At 45.3% G+C, this 20,095-nt stretch overlaps 1 protein-coding gene across 2 annotated transcripts; it reads right to left on the bottom strand.

Annotated features, from left to right (window-relative positions):
• Window positions 1–1,379: 1,379 nt before the first annotated feature.
• fgfr1op2 (FGFR1 oncogene partner 2) lies at window positions 1,380–19,666 on the bottom strand. Of its 2 annotated transcripts, none has more exons than XM_067999222.1 (6): window positions 19,544–19,666; window positions 12,255–12,391; window positions 8,722–8,839; window positions 6,095–6,237; window positions 3,086–3,199; window positions 1,380–2,330 (listed from the first exon to the last, which is right to left on the bottom strand). In XM_067999222.1, exons 2-6 carry the CDS (start codon window positions 12,387–12,389, stop codon window positions 2,196–2,198), a joined length of 645 nt encoding a protein of 214 aa, XP_067855323.1. In that variant the 5' UTR covers window positions 12,390–12,391; window positions 19,544–19,666; the 3' UTR covers window positions 1,380–2,195. The 2 variants fall into 2 exon arrangements, with proteins under 2 accessions (XP_067855323.1, XP_067855324.1); XM_067999223.1 differs by lacking the exon at window positions 19,544–19,666 and adding an exon at window positions 17,816–18,096.
• Between the last annotated feature and the right edge of the window lie 429 nt (window positions 19,667–20,095).

Genomic DNA, 20,095 nt, shown 5'->3' with positions numbered 1-20,095 from the left:
TTATCCCTCTGTTAAAGTCCAGGAACCCATGCGCTTTAGCAGCCTTCTCAACCTCTTCTGCCACCTTCAACCTCATCTGCCAGGTTTCTGTTCCTGCACCCCCTTTAAAATTGTACCATTTAGTTTACAGTGCCTCTCTATCACTTCACACTTCTCTGCATTAAATTTCATCTGCCATCTGTGCCCATTTCACCAGTCTTATGACCTCCTGAAGTCTGTTACTATCCTCCACATTGTTTACTACATTTCCAAGTTTTGTGTTCTCTGCAAACTTTGAAATTACACCCTCTATACCCAAGTCCAGGTCATTAATATGTATCAAAAAGAGCAGTGGTCCTAATACTGACCCCTGGGGAACACCACTGTATACTTCCCTCCAGTCTGGAAAAACAACTATTCATCACTACTCTCTGCATTCTGTCCCTTAACCAATTTTGTATCCATACTGCCACTGTCCCATGGGCTTTAATTTTGCTAACCAGTTTATTGTATGGTACTTTATCAAATGCCTTTTGAAAGTCCATATACACATCAACTGTTACTTCATCAAAGAACTCAATCATGTTAGTATTTTCCTTTATCAAATCTATGCTGACTTTCATGTATTGTGTTCCAGATTACTATCTCAGTTTCCCCACCACTGACATTGGGCTGACTGGCTTGAATTGCCTAAATAGTGTAATTCATTTCTTCACTCCAGGGAACAGTCTGTTTTACAGGTGTAGTGTTTGTTGATTCAAGTGAAGTATTCAAAATTAACTTAAGGCTCTGGCTGCCTGGGAGCTGAATGTTTTGCATTGTGGAGTTTCAAAACTTACCACAGAATGGAGGTAGTTAAAACACTTCTGCATGAAATCAAATCAGTCTTTAGGAGACCTACTTTAAAATTACCAATTAGAGGAAATTGAAGACAGGATTTGAAATATTGCTTTTACTTAGAGGTAGGAAGACAGAGGGAAAATGGAAGTTTCAGACACCATTCCATAGAAATACAAGTTTTTTGTATGCGAACAGCTTCTGAACATCCCAAAGCACCTCACATACAATGATTTACTTGTACTTCCTCCACCCTAGTACACTCTATTCACTGCTCGCGACAGTCTCAACAGAAGAGGCCAAACACAGATTGGTCCGTTCCACTCGCAAGTAAAGATGGTTACGGCCATGAAAGGAGCGTTCGTGTCGTGGCCTGTCAGCCTGCAAATCTTTCCACTGTCCTCCAAGGGAAGTGATATGAAGAAAGAAAAAATATTCCAGCACTTACTCCAGCCTGTTAGCCCTGAGGATTTTCAGCCTCCACTGATTCAGTGGCTGGAATATAGTACATAGTGATTTACTGGCTCAATGAACACGTGTGTGTGAGAGAGAGAGACAATAGATTGTAATCAATATCTCTTTATTAAAACAAAAATATACACATCCACAGACAGTATATCGTACAGAAATTGTAGGATTTACAACCCAATCCGAGTTACTGATCTCACATTGTGAATAAACATGGTAAAAAATAGAACTTATTCTACAGACTTGACCAGGAGTGCATTTAGCACAAACCTCACTATAACAAACCATTCCTGGAACTTTTCTCATCCTGTGCTATGTTGGATCACACTTGCAACCCATTCTAGCCCTGGTTAGTTAAACTTCTAAGAATAAATATCCAATTCCAATTGTGTAATAGTAATGTTTGGCTGTACTGCACCATCTGCCCCCCCCCCCCCCCCACTTTTTGACGTTATAAATTACACTGAGTTTTTTTTTTACACAAGGGTTTCGTAGTTAAATAGTTACAAAGGGTAATCGTGAACTAGTGATTGCTTCATTTTCCCTGAGGCCTGTCCTGATGGCAGCAGCAATGTATGTTTATTTTTAAATCGCATTCTCCGGCAGACAATCAGGTACGAATGAGGCCAGAGATGTCCCTGAACTGAACATAAAATTGCCGGCCGCATTAAACAAAAAAACAATTGTACAGATTGATTTTTTTTAAAAAAACAAAGCCAACCATGCAATGAAAAAAAGTAAGCTGCTTTTGTCAGTTTAATTAACTAGCTATGAAACCCCCTATTTTGCTTCAAAAATTGACAGTAATCTGGACACATTCGATGCACTGGCTCAGAATCAGCATGGATAGAATGTTCACACGTGCTGACATGGGGATTAATAAGTGGAAGCTCGTGGATTTCAGCCATCTTTCAGCTCTTCCGCATGCTGAGGTCGGAATTCGTCACTAATCCCGATAACGACGTATTTTCTGATATGCTCTCCTTCAAGTAGAGAAATGATTCTTTGTTTATCTGCAGAACTTCTCTCAAGCCTTTATTTTCAAACTGCAAAGAAACAATTACAGCTTTTATGCAACTAAGCAACCTTGGTGATGTCATCGGAACTGAGGGATGAATTCGAGCAGGTCAGGTACAACTAAGCAGAGTTCAACAGCCATCTTCCAGAGCTCCCTTGCACCTCCAGTGTCAGAAACATTATACACAGCAGAGCAATGAGTGCCTATGTTGGTCATATGACCTGAAAATGTGTGTTCACAAGAATTGTTTAACCACTGCAAACGGACACATGTAATACAATTAAACAAAAATGAAAATCAGAAATTAGAACAGAAAATGGTTAAAACAAACAGCAAGTCTGTCCGCATCTGTAAAGAGAAAGGACAGGCTCACAAGTCTGGTGTGAAGAGTTCTGACAAAGCGTCTTCACCTGAATCATTAGTTTGCCTTTTCTCTTCACAGACACTGGCTGGACCTGTTTTGTATTTTCAGCATTCTCTGCTTCCATTTCAGGGAGAACGATCACGTTATCTTTCAAATATCTTTTAAAACTGCAAACAGGACTGTACAAGTAGGAGGAGCCATAAAACAGCAGACATTAAAGGCATTAAGACATGTAAACTCTCAGATAGTCCCCTCCTGACAAATGTCATTTTCTACATTCAGAAATTGTATTATCCAATAATTAAACAACGTAAATAAGATGGCAAAGTGGAAAGTTAGTGAGAAAAAAAATGTGAATTAAGCAACTTTGAATGACGAGGGGCCGATTATATTTTGAGATTTGGATTCTACTCACTCACTTCTAATTGGATAATTCGCTCCTGCTCCTTGAATAGGCGTTGCTCATCTATTTCAATGGCCTTCCTCATCACTGTGGCCATTTCATTGATCTTATCCACATGGACCTGGAGTTCCTACAGGAAATAGTGCCAACAAATAAATTCTACACAGTGAAGCAGCCACTGTTCCTCAACTTACTTTGAATATAAAGAAAGAACGAACTTGCATTTATATCGTGCCCTTCGTGACCTCAGTACATCTCAAAGCGTTTTTACAGCCAATGAATTACTTTTGAAGTGTAGTCACTATTGTAATGTAAGAAACGAGGCAGCCAAATTGTGCACAGCAAGATCCCACAAACAGCAATGTGGCAAATGATCATATCATTTGTTTCAGTGATGTTGGTTGAGGGATAAATATTGGCCAGGACACCGGGGAGAACTCCCCTGCTCTGCTCCTTCTTCTTCGAGATGGTGCCACAGGATCTTTTACGTCCATCTGAGGGGGCAGACGGGGCCTCAGTTTAACGTCTCATACAAAAGACGGCACAATGATCACAATTCATTCCTAACCAAGCAGAGTTTCAATGTACCAATCCACTTCCTCTTGTAAACATTTACTGTTCCAAAGACATGATATGTTCTTGAATCATTTGTTTTTTTTTTAAAAAAAAAGTTCCCAAAGCCAAATTGCTTTGAGCAGCGCACTTAATACAGTTGTGCTTTGGTCTTTGTTCAAATTGAGGTTTTATGAATTATTGAATGAGCAAGCTATAAAAGACCATGACTTTTTTGCCCAGAGGACTAAGAGACTATTTGTGCAAGTCAAATCCATTCAGACAAGCTCCAAGGATGTGGACTGCATTAAATATTGAATTATCTCGAATCCAGCATAACAGATGCAAAACATTCTTTTTAAAAATATCACTGACCTGGAGTCTGAAATTTACAATTACAATTGACCTCTGATTAACCTCAGCAGTTCATAAGTAGCTATAATTATTTGCATCTGCTTATTTAAAGCAATGGTCTTTAAAGGTGCAGGCCAAGTTAATGGTTAAACAGCACAACTGCACTCCAGACCCATCATGGGACACCCTCCAAGACCTCTACCTCAACAACAGGCCGTAACCTCCAACAAGCACCCGGAGTACACCAGTGTGTAACCATTGCACACGAGGCCTCCTCGCAGCCTTGTGTGAATATGATAATTTATGGTCAGTTTTTGTGCCGTGGGCTCATTCACCGGAAGATTGCCTAAAATTAATTTCATATGGGGCCTTTACAGCCACCAGAGAGAGGAGGTCTTTATCGCATCAGGCTGGAGTCAAACCCAGACTCCAGGAGGTATAGGTGAACGCTCTGGTCCACTGCATGGCTCAATAACTCTGACTTGCCCGTTTTGATGCCTCCAATAGTGGTGTCTTTACGATCTGCTTGTTTTTGCCAGTGGACTGAATCAAATTCCACTGTAATACATTAATAGAATGGAGTGTTTGAAAACAAGCCTGGCACAACATTACAAAAACCAATTCCCACAAAAATATTGCATTTTTAAAATAAACATTTCAATGTCCCTTTCAAGGGCTCAAGTGGTACCACACATATAATTCGTGCCTAGAATCATACTGCACCGAAGGAGACCATTCAGCCCATTGTGCCCGTGTTGGCTCTTTGAAAGAGCAATCCAATTAGTCCCACTCTCTCTGCTCTTTCCCCATAGCCCTGAAAAAAATTTCCACTTCAAGTATTTATCCAATTCCCTTTTGAAAGTTATTATTGAATCTGCTTCCATCGCCCTTTCAGGCAGCGCATTCCAGATCATCACAACTCGCTGCGTAAAAAGAAAACTTCCCCTCATCTCCCCTCTGGTTCTTTTGCCAATCACGTTAAATCTGTGTCCTCTGGTTACCGACTCTCCTACCGATGGAAAGTTTCTCCTTATTTACTCTATCAAAGCTCTGGGTTCAACTCCGTTTCATGTTGATAGGATGAAGGTCTCCTCTCCGCTCGCTGTGAAGATCCTATCTAAATAAGTTTGGGTAGTCCCAACCCAATTTCTATCAATTGATCAAAACTGGTCCTAATTCAGCACTAAATCAAGAGTCTCATTGAGCTGGACTGGTGTGCTTGATACCTGATAAATTCCACTCCCCAGCACCATTATAGGCTACATTTGAGCACAAAAATGTGTTTATTTGGAATGCTGACTATTTAATTGACCAAAATAAAATGTTTTTCATCTCATTACAGAATAGTTCCAGCAGTCTTCAAATAATTCATCTAACTTTTAGCTCGACAGTAAGTAACCTATTTCACTTAATTCCTAGGACTTACTATATTAAAATTCTGGTGTCTGCACTTACTTCCGGTCAGAAATTCCTTTATAAATTGTTATGTTTAATATTTATAATGGAAACTACCCAAGTAAACTCACCACACTATAATTACATTCTGCCTCCAGTGATGCTGCCGCACTACCACTGGCAGGAAGGTGTAATTACTGCGTGACATTTATGTGAACAATTTGCAACATAATGGAACCACTAAAATAAGGACAGAATGCATGATTTTATGACGGGTACTGAAGTGCATCAGTGACCGCCCCCCCCCCCCCCCCCGGCGTTCAATTATGAACCCTCCCCGCCTTCTAACCCCGCTTCATCTGAAGATTACACTTGGGCTCGACTCCCAGTGTGCAATGCCACATACAATTTTACAGCACAGGAGGCCAATTCTCTTTTGAAAGTTATTATTGAATCTGCTTCCACCGCCCTTTCAGGCATCACATTCCAGATCATAACAACTCGCTGCGTAAAAAAATTTGAGGTTGTCCAGTAGTTACATTATTTTTACAGTCACATAAATTAAGCTGGATATTTCAAACCTTAAATGCCACGATTCTACTTTGGTGCAATCCAAGAATACAGATTCCTCTTTGGTGAATCATGCTCATTATGTAAGGCAGCAGCGATTAATAAAACTGCAAAGCTTACTTAACTCACAATGCAAGGAGCACAAGAAACTAACCTTGGAATGCTGTTCCTTTAATTTCGTAATCATCACAGGGTCATCTTTCTTGCTGGCCATTAGCAGTCGGAACATCTGCTCCCTGTACTTGCTCATGATGAGCTCCAATGCAGATTGATGTTCTTCCAATGACGTCCGTAGCTCTAGGAACAAGAGATTCCAATGACAACTCATCGCTGATGTTTTCCGATAATGCTGTGCACTGCCACGTCAATGTACATCAATCTTGCTTTTACCAAGTTTTTACAATACTACCACTGCAGGTGAGCAACACAAAATGTGTGATGACAAGAGATGGGCTTCTGAGTGTGAAGCCAAAAAGGACTCAAAAGGGATTAGACTTACAAATGCTATTGTACAGAGAAAGTGCAGATTATAAACATTATTTAAGGCAAAGTTTTCTAAGTAATGGCATATGAAAAGACTTGCATTTAGTAAGTGCCTTATGATGACCCTCAGAAATGTTTCAAAGTGCTTCACAATGGACTACTTTATTGTGATGTAGCCAAATGTGGCAGCCACTTTGTGCGTAGCCAGATCCCATCAATAGAATGGAAATGAAAGGCCAATTAATTTGCTTTTAGTGGTGTTGGCTGAGGGAGGAATGTTGGCTGGAACAGGAGAACTCCCCACTCTTCAAACAGCGATATGGGATCTTGAACGTCCATCTGAAGAGGCATGCGGTGCTTCAGTTTAACACCTCATTTGAAGGACAATATTTCCGACAACACAATACTCCCTCAGTACTGCACTGGGGTGTTAATCTAGATTATTCGAATACACTAAAACATGTAACCTATTGATGAAAATCCATAATGCTGTAATGCACTGTGCTGATAAATTTAACACTTATGTTCAGACAAAATACTATAAAACAATTCTGCGCCAACTGGCTGGATTGTCTGAGTTGACAGATTGAAGATTGGATAATGGGAGTTCCCAGCTGCCTGCTTTGATGAATGATGGGCGAAAATCCAACAAAACATTTCTGTGTAATTAATTTGATGTTGATGGTTAGGTGTGCAAATGGATAAACAGGGGGGATAAAAGGCAAAATCTTTAGGAAGAATATAATTAATCTATAAACATATAGTCAAAATAGAAACTTAGTGTGCTACATATTTATTCTCCAGACTTTATTTTGTACAATTAATTAATACCGATACAAAAGAACTAGGAAGTCACAAAGAAAATTATTAAAATATTTACAGTAAACCGATTCCAGAGGGAGGTGTCGATACAGCGTTTTCAGGGAGACTCTGAAAGTCAGCAGGAATCCAAGTCCCCCATTTTTCTCATACGAGAGTTTAGTATTGGCAAAAGGCGGCCTCAGCTTCACACAAATTCTACTGGACAGTGTAAATTGAGCATTAAGGACCGAACTAATTCATTTACACCATAACTGCAGCATTGGGCTTAAAGTGAAATTACTTCACAGACGCTATAGTTGGAGTGTAAATGCAACCTTTGATCCTCCGCTTTTGATTAATTTTTTCAGAAATTTGTTTTGGGCAGACTATTAATGATTATTCAAACAGATCCTGTACAATGCAGATTGCTTCCTTTTATGTTAAAACGCTCTGTATTCTGAAACTGTTGCAGTGACCTTCAGTCCATAACTCTCACTGTGAAAAACTATGGAGAGTCTAATTTTTTAGATTATTGCTACTGGTGCAAGATCTAACAAGTTTAATTGAATATTTAGGCATCCTAGTTTCTGTTACCATGTTTTGCAGATAAAAACAAAGGAGAGACATAGGAACAGGAGTAGGCCATTCAGCCCCTCATGCCTATTCCACCATCCAATCAGATCATGGCCAATCTGTACCTCAACTGCATTTACTCGCCTTTGATGCCCTTACCCAACAAACATCTATCGACCTCAGTCTTGAAAATTTCAATGGATCCGCCACCTTTTTGGTGGGTTTGGGGGGGGGGGGGGGGGGGGGGGGAAGAGGGAAAAGAGTTCCAGATTTCTATTACCGTGTGTGTGAAAAAGTGCTTCCTGATTTATCTTCTAAATGGTCCAGCTCTAGTTTTAAGATTGTGCCCCCTTATTCTCGATTTTCCCCCCACCCCCGCAGAGGAAATAGTTTCTTTGTATCTACTATATCAAATCTTTATCATTTTGAACACCTCGATTAAATCAAGAGTTCTGATGCACAAAATTGAAGTGTACTCTACTGAACTGTCCAATAACGCTGAATGTTATAAAGGCTGATTTCTGTACACTGAGTGATGTCTCTCGATCACCTCTCGTTGCCCAGTTTTGGGCTCTCACACTGCTGGTCAGAAGCAGCCTGAAAGCAGAAAATGTCAGGCAAATTCAGGAAGGCCATACTCCTGGTGCTCTGACCTATATGCCTGATTTTCCAGTGAATGCTCCCGTAGATTGAGGCTCTGTGCCTAGCTGAACGCGCCCTTCTTTTGTGTAAACTTCCCCTGCCCTCCCAGTAACACCGTGGACAGGGCAGCATACTCTGGGCGGCACTCCCCATTGGAAAGGTCACAGTGAAAGCTTGTGGCATCAAATAAAAGGGGGCAGGCACCACACAAAATGCCGGCTTCCAGGGTTGCCTCTGGCTGGCAGTACTTTTCTCATTAATATATACACTGCGAAGGCTCACCTTTATTTTCCTGCTGTAGTTCTCTGATCTGTCGGTTCTCCTGTTGGATTCCCATCACCAGGGTGGAGCGGGGTCGGTGTCTGGCCACTTCATTTAATTCTTGAATATCTTCCTGGTACTGAGTAACAAAGAACAGAACAGAGATTACAAGTCTCCTCAAGCATCATGAGAAATGAGCGCATCAATTAACAAAATAGACAGCAAATCCATGGCATTTGTTCAAATTGCCGTTTGCAGAGATATAGGTCATTGAGCAATGCAAGCAGTTGAATGCGAGTCTGAAGGTACAAGTTAAGAGTCCTAGGATCTGCCTGCCACTCAAATCTGCTCTCAGTTTGGGGGGGGGGAAAAGAGAAAGAGATGAGTTTAGTCAGCCTTTTGAACATGTGAAGTGTTATATCTTGTAAGAAGGAAAAAATGGCAGCATCTACTTTATCACCTTCACATCCCCTGCTGATTGATGACTAAGAGGAGCTGACAGTAGTCTCAGAGAAGTCTAGTGCCAGACTATCCTAATCTTTCGGCTTAACAGAAGTGCGATTTGAAATAATAGGCCAGTAAAGAAAATGTAGCGATAATTGCAACTAAAACACAAACATTTTACAGATAGTGGTAATATTTATATACAATACCACAGGTGTCTGTGGTAAAACTCTTTTTAATGAGGGTGCAGTTACTTTCTAATTCCAACCAATCCTCCTTCTGTGAACCCTCTCTACTCCCCTCTTCGATTATTTGCTTCCTCACAGATTCTCCCCTCCGTAACTGGGAGAGCATTGAAACTTGCCACCTTCTCCAGACATTGAGACATTGCACACCCACATTTGCTGAGAGGCAAGGTGCATTGCTAGCATCTTTAAATAAACAATGAAAATATGTAAGGATATTACAATTTTTAAAAAAGCAATATGTTATAGCAAAATAAAAAGACATCCAGGTACTGCACGGCGGAAATGAATTGAACACAAATGCAGGGCAGTGGGATTAGTTCTGGATTGCTCTGCCAAAGGGCTGGCACAGACACAATGGGCTGAAGGGCCTCCTTCAGTGCTGCAAACTTGTATGATTCTATTTAAATTTGACACACTTTCAAGCATTACTGGGTCTGTGTAAGTGCTGGCTTCGTCAAGAACAGTTACAAATCAGCGTCTGAATATGAAGTTACTTTGAGTATCATTTTATCTGAATTATGTTCTTGACTGTCATAGTGATTTGACAGTAAATAAATTTGTAAAGTTCGAGAATCCTACTGTTTCTGAAAGAGCGGTCACTGAGGTAATCAAGGCTAAGCTTATTGGTTTCAATATACTATAGTAAAAACCATACTTAATTACACTTGTTGCATGATATGTTGGCAGGATATTCAACCATGGGGAGCATTACAGCTGAGCCCAATCCTGTCCTTGCCCGACATTCTCACACATTTTCCAGCAGGAGACAGCAGATGGTGATCAGGAACAGGAACCCTGGTTGATTTATCCCTCCCTATCCCAGGGAGACAAAGGCCAATTGCAGGAACCATGTCACTGCCCCGACTAAAATCATCTGGGGGTGGCACCTCGGATCTTCCCAGTCTGCATGGCTCAGTAGCACATTGGGCCCTGCTTATATCTTACAGCAAGCCTGTGTAAAAAAAACATTCACTGTGGTCAGTGCGTTGTCATTGGACTTACTATATTGGTTCTAATATAAATTAACTAGCCAGTCACCTCATTAACGATCACAGGATCTTGCTGTATACAAAATGGCTGCTGCCTTTGCCTACATAACAACCATGACTGCACTCAAAAATAAATCATAGGATCTGAAGTACTTTGGGATGTTTCTGAGAGGCAAGACATTCCTTTCCTAGGTCACGCCTTTCCTTTTACTCTATTATTACTTCAAATTGCTACCAATATCACCACCAATTAGAGACTTGTATCCAGCAGCACTTTACCCTGGCGTTGTACAGCTTAAAATGCTCTCAAGCTCAAATGGACATAAATATTGAGTGTTTTTCACTGTTTGAGTGTAAACAGTTTGAACATTTCAAATGCTCACCACTGCACTTTACTGATATCCTAGCAACAACTTCCTAACTCGATCTGTCATTTTGAAAGTGAGTGGGGGCAGATTTGTAAAAAAACAATTCTACATTAAGACCGTTTTATATAACAAGACTCTGTTCTAGGATTGTATTATGGGTCCCTCCAACCCTCTATTTGCAATGGGGCAGGCCAGTAATTTCTAAATATTCATTATTTAGAGGTGTAGTATACTAAATAAAACCCTTGCAATTATTTAAAGGGAAGCATCAATGTGCGGATATGAATTTACATCTGAAGTGCTTTTCTTTGTATGCGTCTCATAATGGCAGCCTTTAAAAAGATGAAATTCCTCCAGAGGTTTTTATTTTAACCTGTTCCAGTTATGTCTTCCCTAAAGTTCCATTGTGAATGTTTATCAATACATACTTTCAAACCAGGCATATTTAGTAAATTAGGCAAGTGCAATTTCTTAGATTCAGGAAGTGGAGTGACTCAAATAGTGCCAGTTCAAAACTGAAATATCTACAGCCTCAAAACTTCCAGTACCACACACTCTGCTACTCAGAACATGTCACCTACAGCACACCAGATGTAATGTATTTTTTTAAATTGAGAAACCTAAGTGAAGCATAAAGCTGATGGTGCAGGACACCACTGAAGCGGAGAAGAATCAGAGTGAAGACAAGGATAAAAAAAAAAACGAATTAGTACTGATTAGCGTGTGCTTTAAAAGCCAGCAGATTATACATTATACTGTATTTATATTTACAGAGTAAGAATATTCAGTCACAGGCCAGGACTGTGATCCCCAGAATATCGCACGGACTAGCAGTCTCAATATCCACCCACCGCCCCCCCACTGCCAGCACATTGCGGCTGCAGTATGTTATCTACAGGATGCAAAACAGAAACTCATCAAACTTACTTCAACAGCATCTCCACCACAGAGAAGGACAAGAGCAGCATTATCATGGGAGCACCATCGTCGCCAAGTTCCCCCACCCCCCTCTCCAAAGTTGTACACCATTCCAACTTGGACGTAATATCACGATTCCCTGATCAGCGCTGGGTCAAAATCCTGGAATTCCCTCCCTAACACCATTGAGGGAGCACCATCAGAGGGACTGGAGCAGTTCAAGGAGACAGCCCACCATCACCTTCTCAGGGGCAATAAATGGGGCCTTGACTGCGGTGCCCAGCTCCCGTGAAAAAACTTAAAACCTCACATGGAGGATTACCATTATATGGAACAGTCTTATCGAACACGGAACAATTACACTGCTGTACTGACTTCTCAATAGATGGCACCGTGGAATAATATAATTCAAGATGATAATTAACCAGAATTCTTCATATTTGACCTGTAAATCCAGAAGTTCTTTAACCCCTACCAGAACTGTGAGCAAATAACTTAAACATTACCAGTTCAACTTTGTTAAAGGAGAAAAAGCACAGTTGGAAAAGCTGAATGTGACTGCAGAGGAACCGCTGTACAACACTCACCTGCTTCATGGCCTCCACCCGCTTGTTAAGGGCGGTGGTCTGCTCGATGAGTGCCTCTGCTGCACTGTCATGTTCTTTCAGCCGTTCCACCAGTGCTTTTGCATCAGCCAGAACCTTTTCTATAGTACAACTCATTTCTGTAAAAGAAAAGATGTGGTTACTTGGCACCGTATCACATCACTCAGAAACATCCCAAAACGCTGCACGTATAATCAACTATTTTGAAGTGTAGTATCATGCAGCACAGAAGGAAGCAATTCGGCCCATGGATAGCTCTTTGAAAGAGCTATCCAATTAGTCCCACTCTCCTGTTCTTTCCCCTGAAGCCCTGAAAATTTTTCCTTTGCAAGCATATTTACTACACTGGAGTTAAGTGAAATCGTGTTGTGTAGGCAAGCATGGGAGCCAATCTTGTGCACTGCAATCTTGAGCACCACTTGAAGGAAGCACTGAGGGTGGCAAGGGCACAGAATGTATTCTGGGTGGGGGGCTTCAATATCCATCACCAAGAGTGGCTCGGTAGCACGACCACTGACCGAGTCTTGAAGGACATAGCTGCCAGACTGGGTCTGCGGCAGGTGGTGAGCGAACCAACACGAGGGAAAAACTACTTGACCTCGTCCTCACCAACTTACATGTCGCAGATACATCTGTCCATGACAGTATTGATAGGAGTGACCACCGCACAGTCCTCGTGGAGATGAAGTCCCGTCTTCGCACTGAGGACACCATCCAACGTGTTGTGTGGTGCTAAATGGGATAGATTCAGAACAGATCTAGCAGCTCAAAACTGGGCACCCATGAGGTGCTGTGGGCCATCAGCAGTAGCAGAATTGTATTCCAGCACAATCTGTAACCTCATGGCCCGGCATATTCCTCACTCTATCATTACCAACAAGCCAGGGGATCAACCCTGGTTCAATGAGGAGTGTAAAACAGCATGCCAGGAGCAGCACCAGGCGTACCGAAAAATGAGGTGCCAACCTGGTGAAGCTACAACTCAGGACTACATGCAATCTAAATAGCGGAAGCAACATGCTATAGACAGAGCTAAGTGATTCCATGACCAACGGATCAGATCAAAGCTCTGCAGTCCTGCACATCCAGTCGTGAATGGTGGTGGACAATTAAACAACTAACGGGAGGAGGCGGCTCTGTCAACATCCCCATCTTCAATGATGGCGGAGTCCAACATGTGAGAGCAAAAGACATAAGAAATAGGAGCAGGAGTAGGCCAATCGGCCCCTCGAGCCTGCTCCGCCATTCAATAAGATCATGGCTGATCTGATCCTAACCTCAAATCTAAATTCATGTCCAATTTCCTGCCCGCTCCCCGTAACCCCTAATTCCCTTTACTTCTAGGAAACTGTCTATTTCTGTTTTAAATTTATTTAATGATGTAGCTTCCACAGCTTCCTGGGGCAGCAAATTCCACAGACCTACTACCCTCTGAGTGAAGAAGTTTCTCCTCATCTCAGTTTTGAAAGAGCATCCCCTTATTCTAAGATTATGCCCCCTAGTTCTAGACAAGGCTGAAGCGTTTGCAACCATCTTCAGCCAGAAGTGCCGAGTGGATGATCCATCTCGGCCTCCTCCCGATATCCCCACCATCATAGAAGCCAGTCTTCAGCCAATTCGATTCACTCCACGTGATATCAAGAAACGGCTGAGTGCACTGGATACAGCAAAGGCTATGGGCCCCGACAACATCCCGGCTGTAGTGCTGAAGACTTGTGCTCCAGAACTAGCTGCGCCTCTAGCCAAGCTGTTCCAGTACAGCTACAATACTGGCATCTACCCGACAATGTGGAAAGTTGCCCAGGTATGTCCTGTCCACAAAATGCAGGACAAATCCAATCCGGCCAATTACTGCCCCATCAGTCTACTCTCAATCATCAGCAAAATGATGGAAGGTGTCGTCGACAGTGCTGTCAAGCGGCACTTACTTACCAATACCCTGCTCACCGATGCTCAGTTTGGGTTCTGCCAGGACCATTCGGCTCCAGACCTCATTACAGCCTTGGTCCAAACATGGACAAAAGAGCTGAATTCCAGTGGTGAGGTGAGAGTGACTGCCCTTGACATCAAGGCAGCATTTGACCGAGTGTGGCACCAAGGAGCCCTAGTAAAATTGAAGTCAATGGGAATCAGGGGGAAAAGTCCCCAGTGGCTGGAGTCATACCTAGCACAAAGGAAGATGGTAGTGGTTGTTGGAGGCCAATCGTCTCAGCCCCAGGACATTGCTGCAGGAGTTCCTCAGGACAGTGTCCTACACCCAATCATCTTCAGCTGCTTCATCAATGACCTTCCCTCCATCATAAGTTCAGAAATGGGGATGTTCGCTGATGATTGCACAGTGTTCAGTTCCATTCGCAATCCATCAGATAATGAAGCAGTCCGTGCCCGCATGCAGCAAGACCTGGACAACATCCAGGTTTGGGCTGATAAGTGGCAAGTAACATTCGCGCCAGACAAGTGCCAGGCAATGACCATCTCCAACGAGAGTGCAACCACCTCCCCTTGACATTCAACGGCATTACCATCGCCGAATCCCCCACCATCAACATCCTGGGGGTCACCATTGACCAGAAACTTAACTGAACCAGCCACATAAATACTGTGGCTACAAGAGCAGATCACAGGCTGGGTATTCTGTGGCGAGTGACTCACCTCCTGACTCCACAAAGCCTTTCCACCATCTACAAGGCACAAGTCAGGGGTGTGATGGAATACTCTCCACTTGTCTGGATGAGTGCAGCTCCAACAACACTCAAGAAGTTCGACACCATCCAGGACAAAGCAGCCCGCTTGATTAGCACCCTATCCACCACCCTAAACATTCACTCCCTTCACCACCGGCGCACCGCGGCTGCAGTGTGTACCATCCACAGGATGCACTGCAGAAACGCGCCAAGGCTTCTTCGACAGCACCTCCCAAACCCGTGACCTCTACCACCTAGAAGGACAAGGGCAGCAGGCACATGGGAACAACACCACCTGCACGTTCCCCTCCAAGTCACACACCATCCCGACTTGGAAATATATCGCTGTTCCTTCATCGTCGCTGGGTCAAAATCCTGGAACTCCCTTCCTAATAGCACTGTGGGAGAACCTTCACCACACGGACTGCAGCGGTTCAAGAAGGCGGCTCACCACCACCTTCTCAAGGACAATTAGGGATGGGCAATAAATGCTGGCCTCGCTAGCGACGCCCACATCCCATGAACGAATAAAAAAAAAATCCCATAAACAACAACTGGATGAATGGCCTGATGATCTGTTTTCGGTAGTGTTGGTTAAGTGAGAAATGCTGATCAGGAGACAAGATCTTTAATGACTATCTTAGCCCTAGAACAGGCAGACAGGACCTTAGTTTATTTCAATAAAGAGCACTTCTGATGATGCAACATTCTCCCTGTTCTACTCTGGAGGGCTAGCTTAGACTACAGTGGGACTTGAAGGCGAGACTCCCACCAATGTCGCCATACTGACAGCTACAAAAACAGACAAGACAACTGATGAAAGAACATCCTTCAACTATTTCAGAGAATAATTTAACCAAAAGTAAAAGAAATACTTTGGGAGTCGTAGCAATCCTCTTGTGTTTTGATAACCGCAGCACTACGCTAATTACCAGCCTACTTATCGGTGTTCCAATTAAGCTGGGCTTTTATTTAGATGGCTAAGGCTGCTGTTATATTGTACTAGGTCAGAGACCTGAAGCAACAGTGGTTCACAGCCCACCCCACCACATTTATAATGAAGGTTGCCTGTGGCTGCAAATCTGGGCTCCTGCAGCCCTAAGATAGCTATTCCCATTCACACCGCACACATTTGATCAAAGCTTTGCTTCTAAGCCATTAAGTTTCAAATGTTTTGAGAGTATAAGCAGCAGCTCAGGTCCAAAGACACCTTGAGCACTTTATAAACTGTCCTTATACTGCGCTGAACCCATACTCCTTGCAGGGACAAGCCTCAGCACGGCGAGACAGCCTTCCTAATGGGGGTGGGGGGGGGGGCTTCATAGAAATACACAGAAGTTACAACATAGAAACAGGCCATTCGGCCCACCCAGTCCATGACGGCATTTACTCCCCAGATGAGGAAATAGTTGTAATCACATTTACCACCCTGTTCCCATATCCCTTCATCCATCGGTCTAATCTAATCTTGAATGCTGACATAGTTTCTCCCTCAACCACCAGTCCTGGTAATGAAACCCACAGCCTCACGACTCTGTGTAAAGAAGTTTCTCCTGCTCTCTGTTCTAAATCTCATCTCACGTTCCTGATGCTAACAGATCCTTGCGTTTTTTGTCTTTACATCTCTACGGTCATGGGCCGTTTTTCGACAATAAAAGTGCAATATAAATGCAAGTTATTTTTCTAATTTAGGATTTATCCACCAATAAGGCAACAGCATCATGAACAGCCCTTTCCAAACCGCAAGCAGGAAAAACCAGCAAAGGACAATAAGTGCACTTAGGACCAAGTCAATTTGTCCACAAGCTGCAAGGTGGTAACCCCCTTACTGCTCAATCTTGTTCAGTGCCTCACACAGTAAACTATGCAGGCGTCTGTGTTGTTGACTTGTTCAAGTTCTGTGCCATTAACTTTTGTTTAGGTGGTGTTCAACATCAGCACTCAGACATAGCTAACCAAGCATTCAGGAAGTGAGTTTGAACATTCGGTCTGGTCTGAATCAATCAGCCAATAGGTTTATCACAAATATTTAATTCAGACCACAGACAGCACCAAATGCGTCTTCTTCACTAGCAATAAATAGGACTACACAGACTCTGTTTAAAAAAAAACTGCTTTAGCTGCAGAATAGGTGCACAGAATGCTGCTGTGGAAAATGCACGGGATTACCCCAAATTATTGACCCTACATTCTGTAATATCATCAACAGCAGCAATATAGAGCCTTTGCATAGAAAAATCATCCCAGCACGCTTCGCAAAGGCATGACGAAAAGGCATGTAAAGCCGAAGAAAATTAGGGGAAAAGACAGAAAACATAGTCATAGAGCTGGGTTTTATGGAGCATCTTAAGGGAGGTGGAGGGATTTAGGAATTCCAAAGAATGGGACGTAGGCGGCTAAAGGCAGAGGGAATAAACAAAAGGCCAGAACCAGGGGAATGAAGAGTTTCTCTGGTATGAATCAAAAACACAGAATCCTGGTCCAGTAAAGAACGCTCGGCAATTGTTTGACTTTGGCACTTCCCACCAAATAATCTACTATCCAATGTCACCTTGAGGTTACAGTGTTTTTAGGTGGGTAATCATTCCTTTCTTTATGTAAACAAAGTACACAACATTAAACTTCATCAATGGTTTTCAAACTTTTCTTTTTGGGAGACCACTGGAAATATAAAACACAATCGCAGGGACTCCGCAAACATACAAACTACACCAGTAGTGAGCACAGTCCTCTGCATTTGCACCACAGCTGCAGTGCTGCTGCATGGCTCTGCAACGAAACTGCAGTGTAAATCTGGAGTTAGGCCAGTCCTCTGGGTTGAAAGAACGAACTTGCACGTAGACGCTACATTTCACAAACCTCAGGACCCTCCCAAGTGCCTCGCAGCCAATGAAGTGCCGTCACTGTTGCGACGTAGGACAGCACGGAGGGTAGTTTGGGCACAGCAAGATCCCACAGGCAGCAATGAGACAAATGACCAGTTGATCTGATTTTAGTGGTGTTGGTTGAGGATGGAATATTGGCGGGACACCGGGGAGAACTTCCCTGTTTTTGGGTGCGGGGGAGGCCTGCCAGCGGAACGGGTTTGCACCAAATGTTCCAGGCACAATCAGGGCGATTTGTGGAGCCGGGTACAGCTCATCGTGCCCCGACCCTCCGTAGAAAATAATAGTGATTGACCCCATGATGGGCTCCCAGGTGCCCAAATTTAGAGGTTGAGCCGCTGTCCGAGAGGGGGGTTTAGGAGAGAGGGAGTCTGGGGGGGGGGTTTTAGGAGAGAGGGAGTCTGGGGCGGGGGGGGGGTTTAGGAGAGAGGGAGTCTGGGGGGGGGGGGGGGGGGGGTTTAGGAGAGAGGGAGTCTGGGGGGGGGTTTAGGAGAGAGGGAGTCTGGGGGGGGGGGGAAGGGGAGGGAGTCTGGGGGGGGGGGGGGGAAGGGGAGGGAGTCTGGGGGGGGGGGGTTTAGGAGAGAGGGAGTCTGGGGGGGGGGGAAGGGGAGGGAGTCTGGGGGGGGAAGGGGAGGGAGTCTGGGGGGGGGGAAGGGGAGGGAGTCTGGGGGGGGGGGAAGGGGAGGGAGTCTGGGGGGGGGGGAAGGGGAGGGAGTCTGGGGGGGGGGGAAGGGGAGGGAGTCTGGGGGGGGGGGGGGAAGGGGAGGGAGTCTGGGGGGGGGGGGGAAGGGGAGGGAGTCTGGGGGGGGGGGGGAAGGGGAGGGAGTCTGGGGGGGGGGGGGGGAAGGGGAGGGAGTCTGGGGGGGGGGGGGGGGAGGGGAGTCTGGGGGGGGGGGGGGGAGGGGAGTCTGGGGGGGGGGGGGGGGAGGGGGGTCTGGGGTGTCCAGTAGGAGGGTGCCATGTCCAGGGGTGGTGGTCCGATGTCAAGAAAGGGGGGGGGGGTGGTAGTGGTCCGGTAGGGGAGTCTGGTGTCCGGAGGGGTTGGTATCAGGTGGTGGGGGGGGGGGGGGGGGGAGGTTTGGTGTCCGGGGGGGGGCAGTCCTGTGTCCGGTGGAGTGAGGGGAGGTTGGTGTCCGGTGGAGTGAGGGGGAGTCCGGTGTACGGTGGAGTGAGGGGAGGTTGGTGTCCGGTGGGGGTGAGGGGGAGTCCGGTGGGGGAGTCCGGTGTCCGGGGAGGTTGGTGTCCGGTGGAGTGAGGGGAGGTTGGTGTCCGGTGGGGGTGAGGGGGAGTCCGGTGGGGGAGTCCGGTGTCCGGGGAGGTTGGTGTCCGGTGGAGTGAGGGGAGGTTGGTGTCCGGTGGGGGAGTCCAGTGTCCGGTGGGGGAGTCCGGGGAGGTTGGTGTCCGGTGGGGGAGTCCGGTGTCCGGGGAGGTTGGTGTCCGGTGTCCGGGGGCCTCCCCGGGGGGGGGGGGGGAGGGGGGGTCGGTGACCGTTGGCCGCCCCGCGCTGACCTCCCACCCCGCGAGCCGCTCCCTGCACCGCGGCCCCGGAGACCCCGTGTGGCGCCATCTTCACCTCACCCCGCCCCCTCAGCGGCGCCATTTAACGCCGGCTTCCCGCCGCTTACACCGGGGGCCTCGGCACCTCCCTCCCCGCCTATACCTCCCCCTCCCCGGGACCCTTTAATCCTCCGGCCTCTCTCACCTCATCTGACGGCCGCTTCCATCAACTTCCCGATGGTCCCTGCGCGGAAACGGAAGCACCGCGAGAATACCAATCGGGAGCGCGCCCTGCCCGGCCGGGCGGCGCAGCTGTTCCGCGCCTGCGTGTGGCCGAGACACTGAGGCGGGTTTGGCCTCCGGCCACAGGTGGCGCTGTGGGCAGCTGAGCAGTGTTAGTAATTGGAGCGCAAGACTGGAGCCTTGGGAACTGGGTGTGAGCGTTTCAGGCAAAGTTCCCCCAATCCACAGCTAGAATTGCTCTCAAAAGCAAAATACCGCGGGTGCTGGAAATCTGAAATAAAAACAGAAAATGTTGGAAGGACTCAGTGAGTCTATACGATTCTATCAGTGCTGCAAAGTGGGTTTAAGCTGAATAGCTCTTTTTTCGGCCGGCACGGACACGATGGGCTGAATGGCCTCCTTCTGTGCCGTAACGTTATGTGATTTTATGTCAGGCAGCATCTGTGGAGAAAGAAACAGAGTTAACGCTTCAGGTTGATGACCCGTCAGCAGAACTGGACGAAGTTGAGGATTA

Source organism: Heptranchias perlo, chromosome 18 (assembly GCF_035084215.1).
Source record: "Heptranchias perlo isolate sHepPer1 chromosome 18, sHepPer1.hap1, whole genome shotgun sequence".
Lineage (NCBI taxonomy): Eukaryota > Metazoa > Chordata > Chondrichthyes > Hexanchiformes > Hexanchidae > Heptranchias > Heptranchias perlo.
Note: the sequence above shows the minus strand (reverse complement) of the source record. Positions and strands in the feature narration are given on the sequence as shown.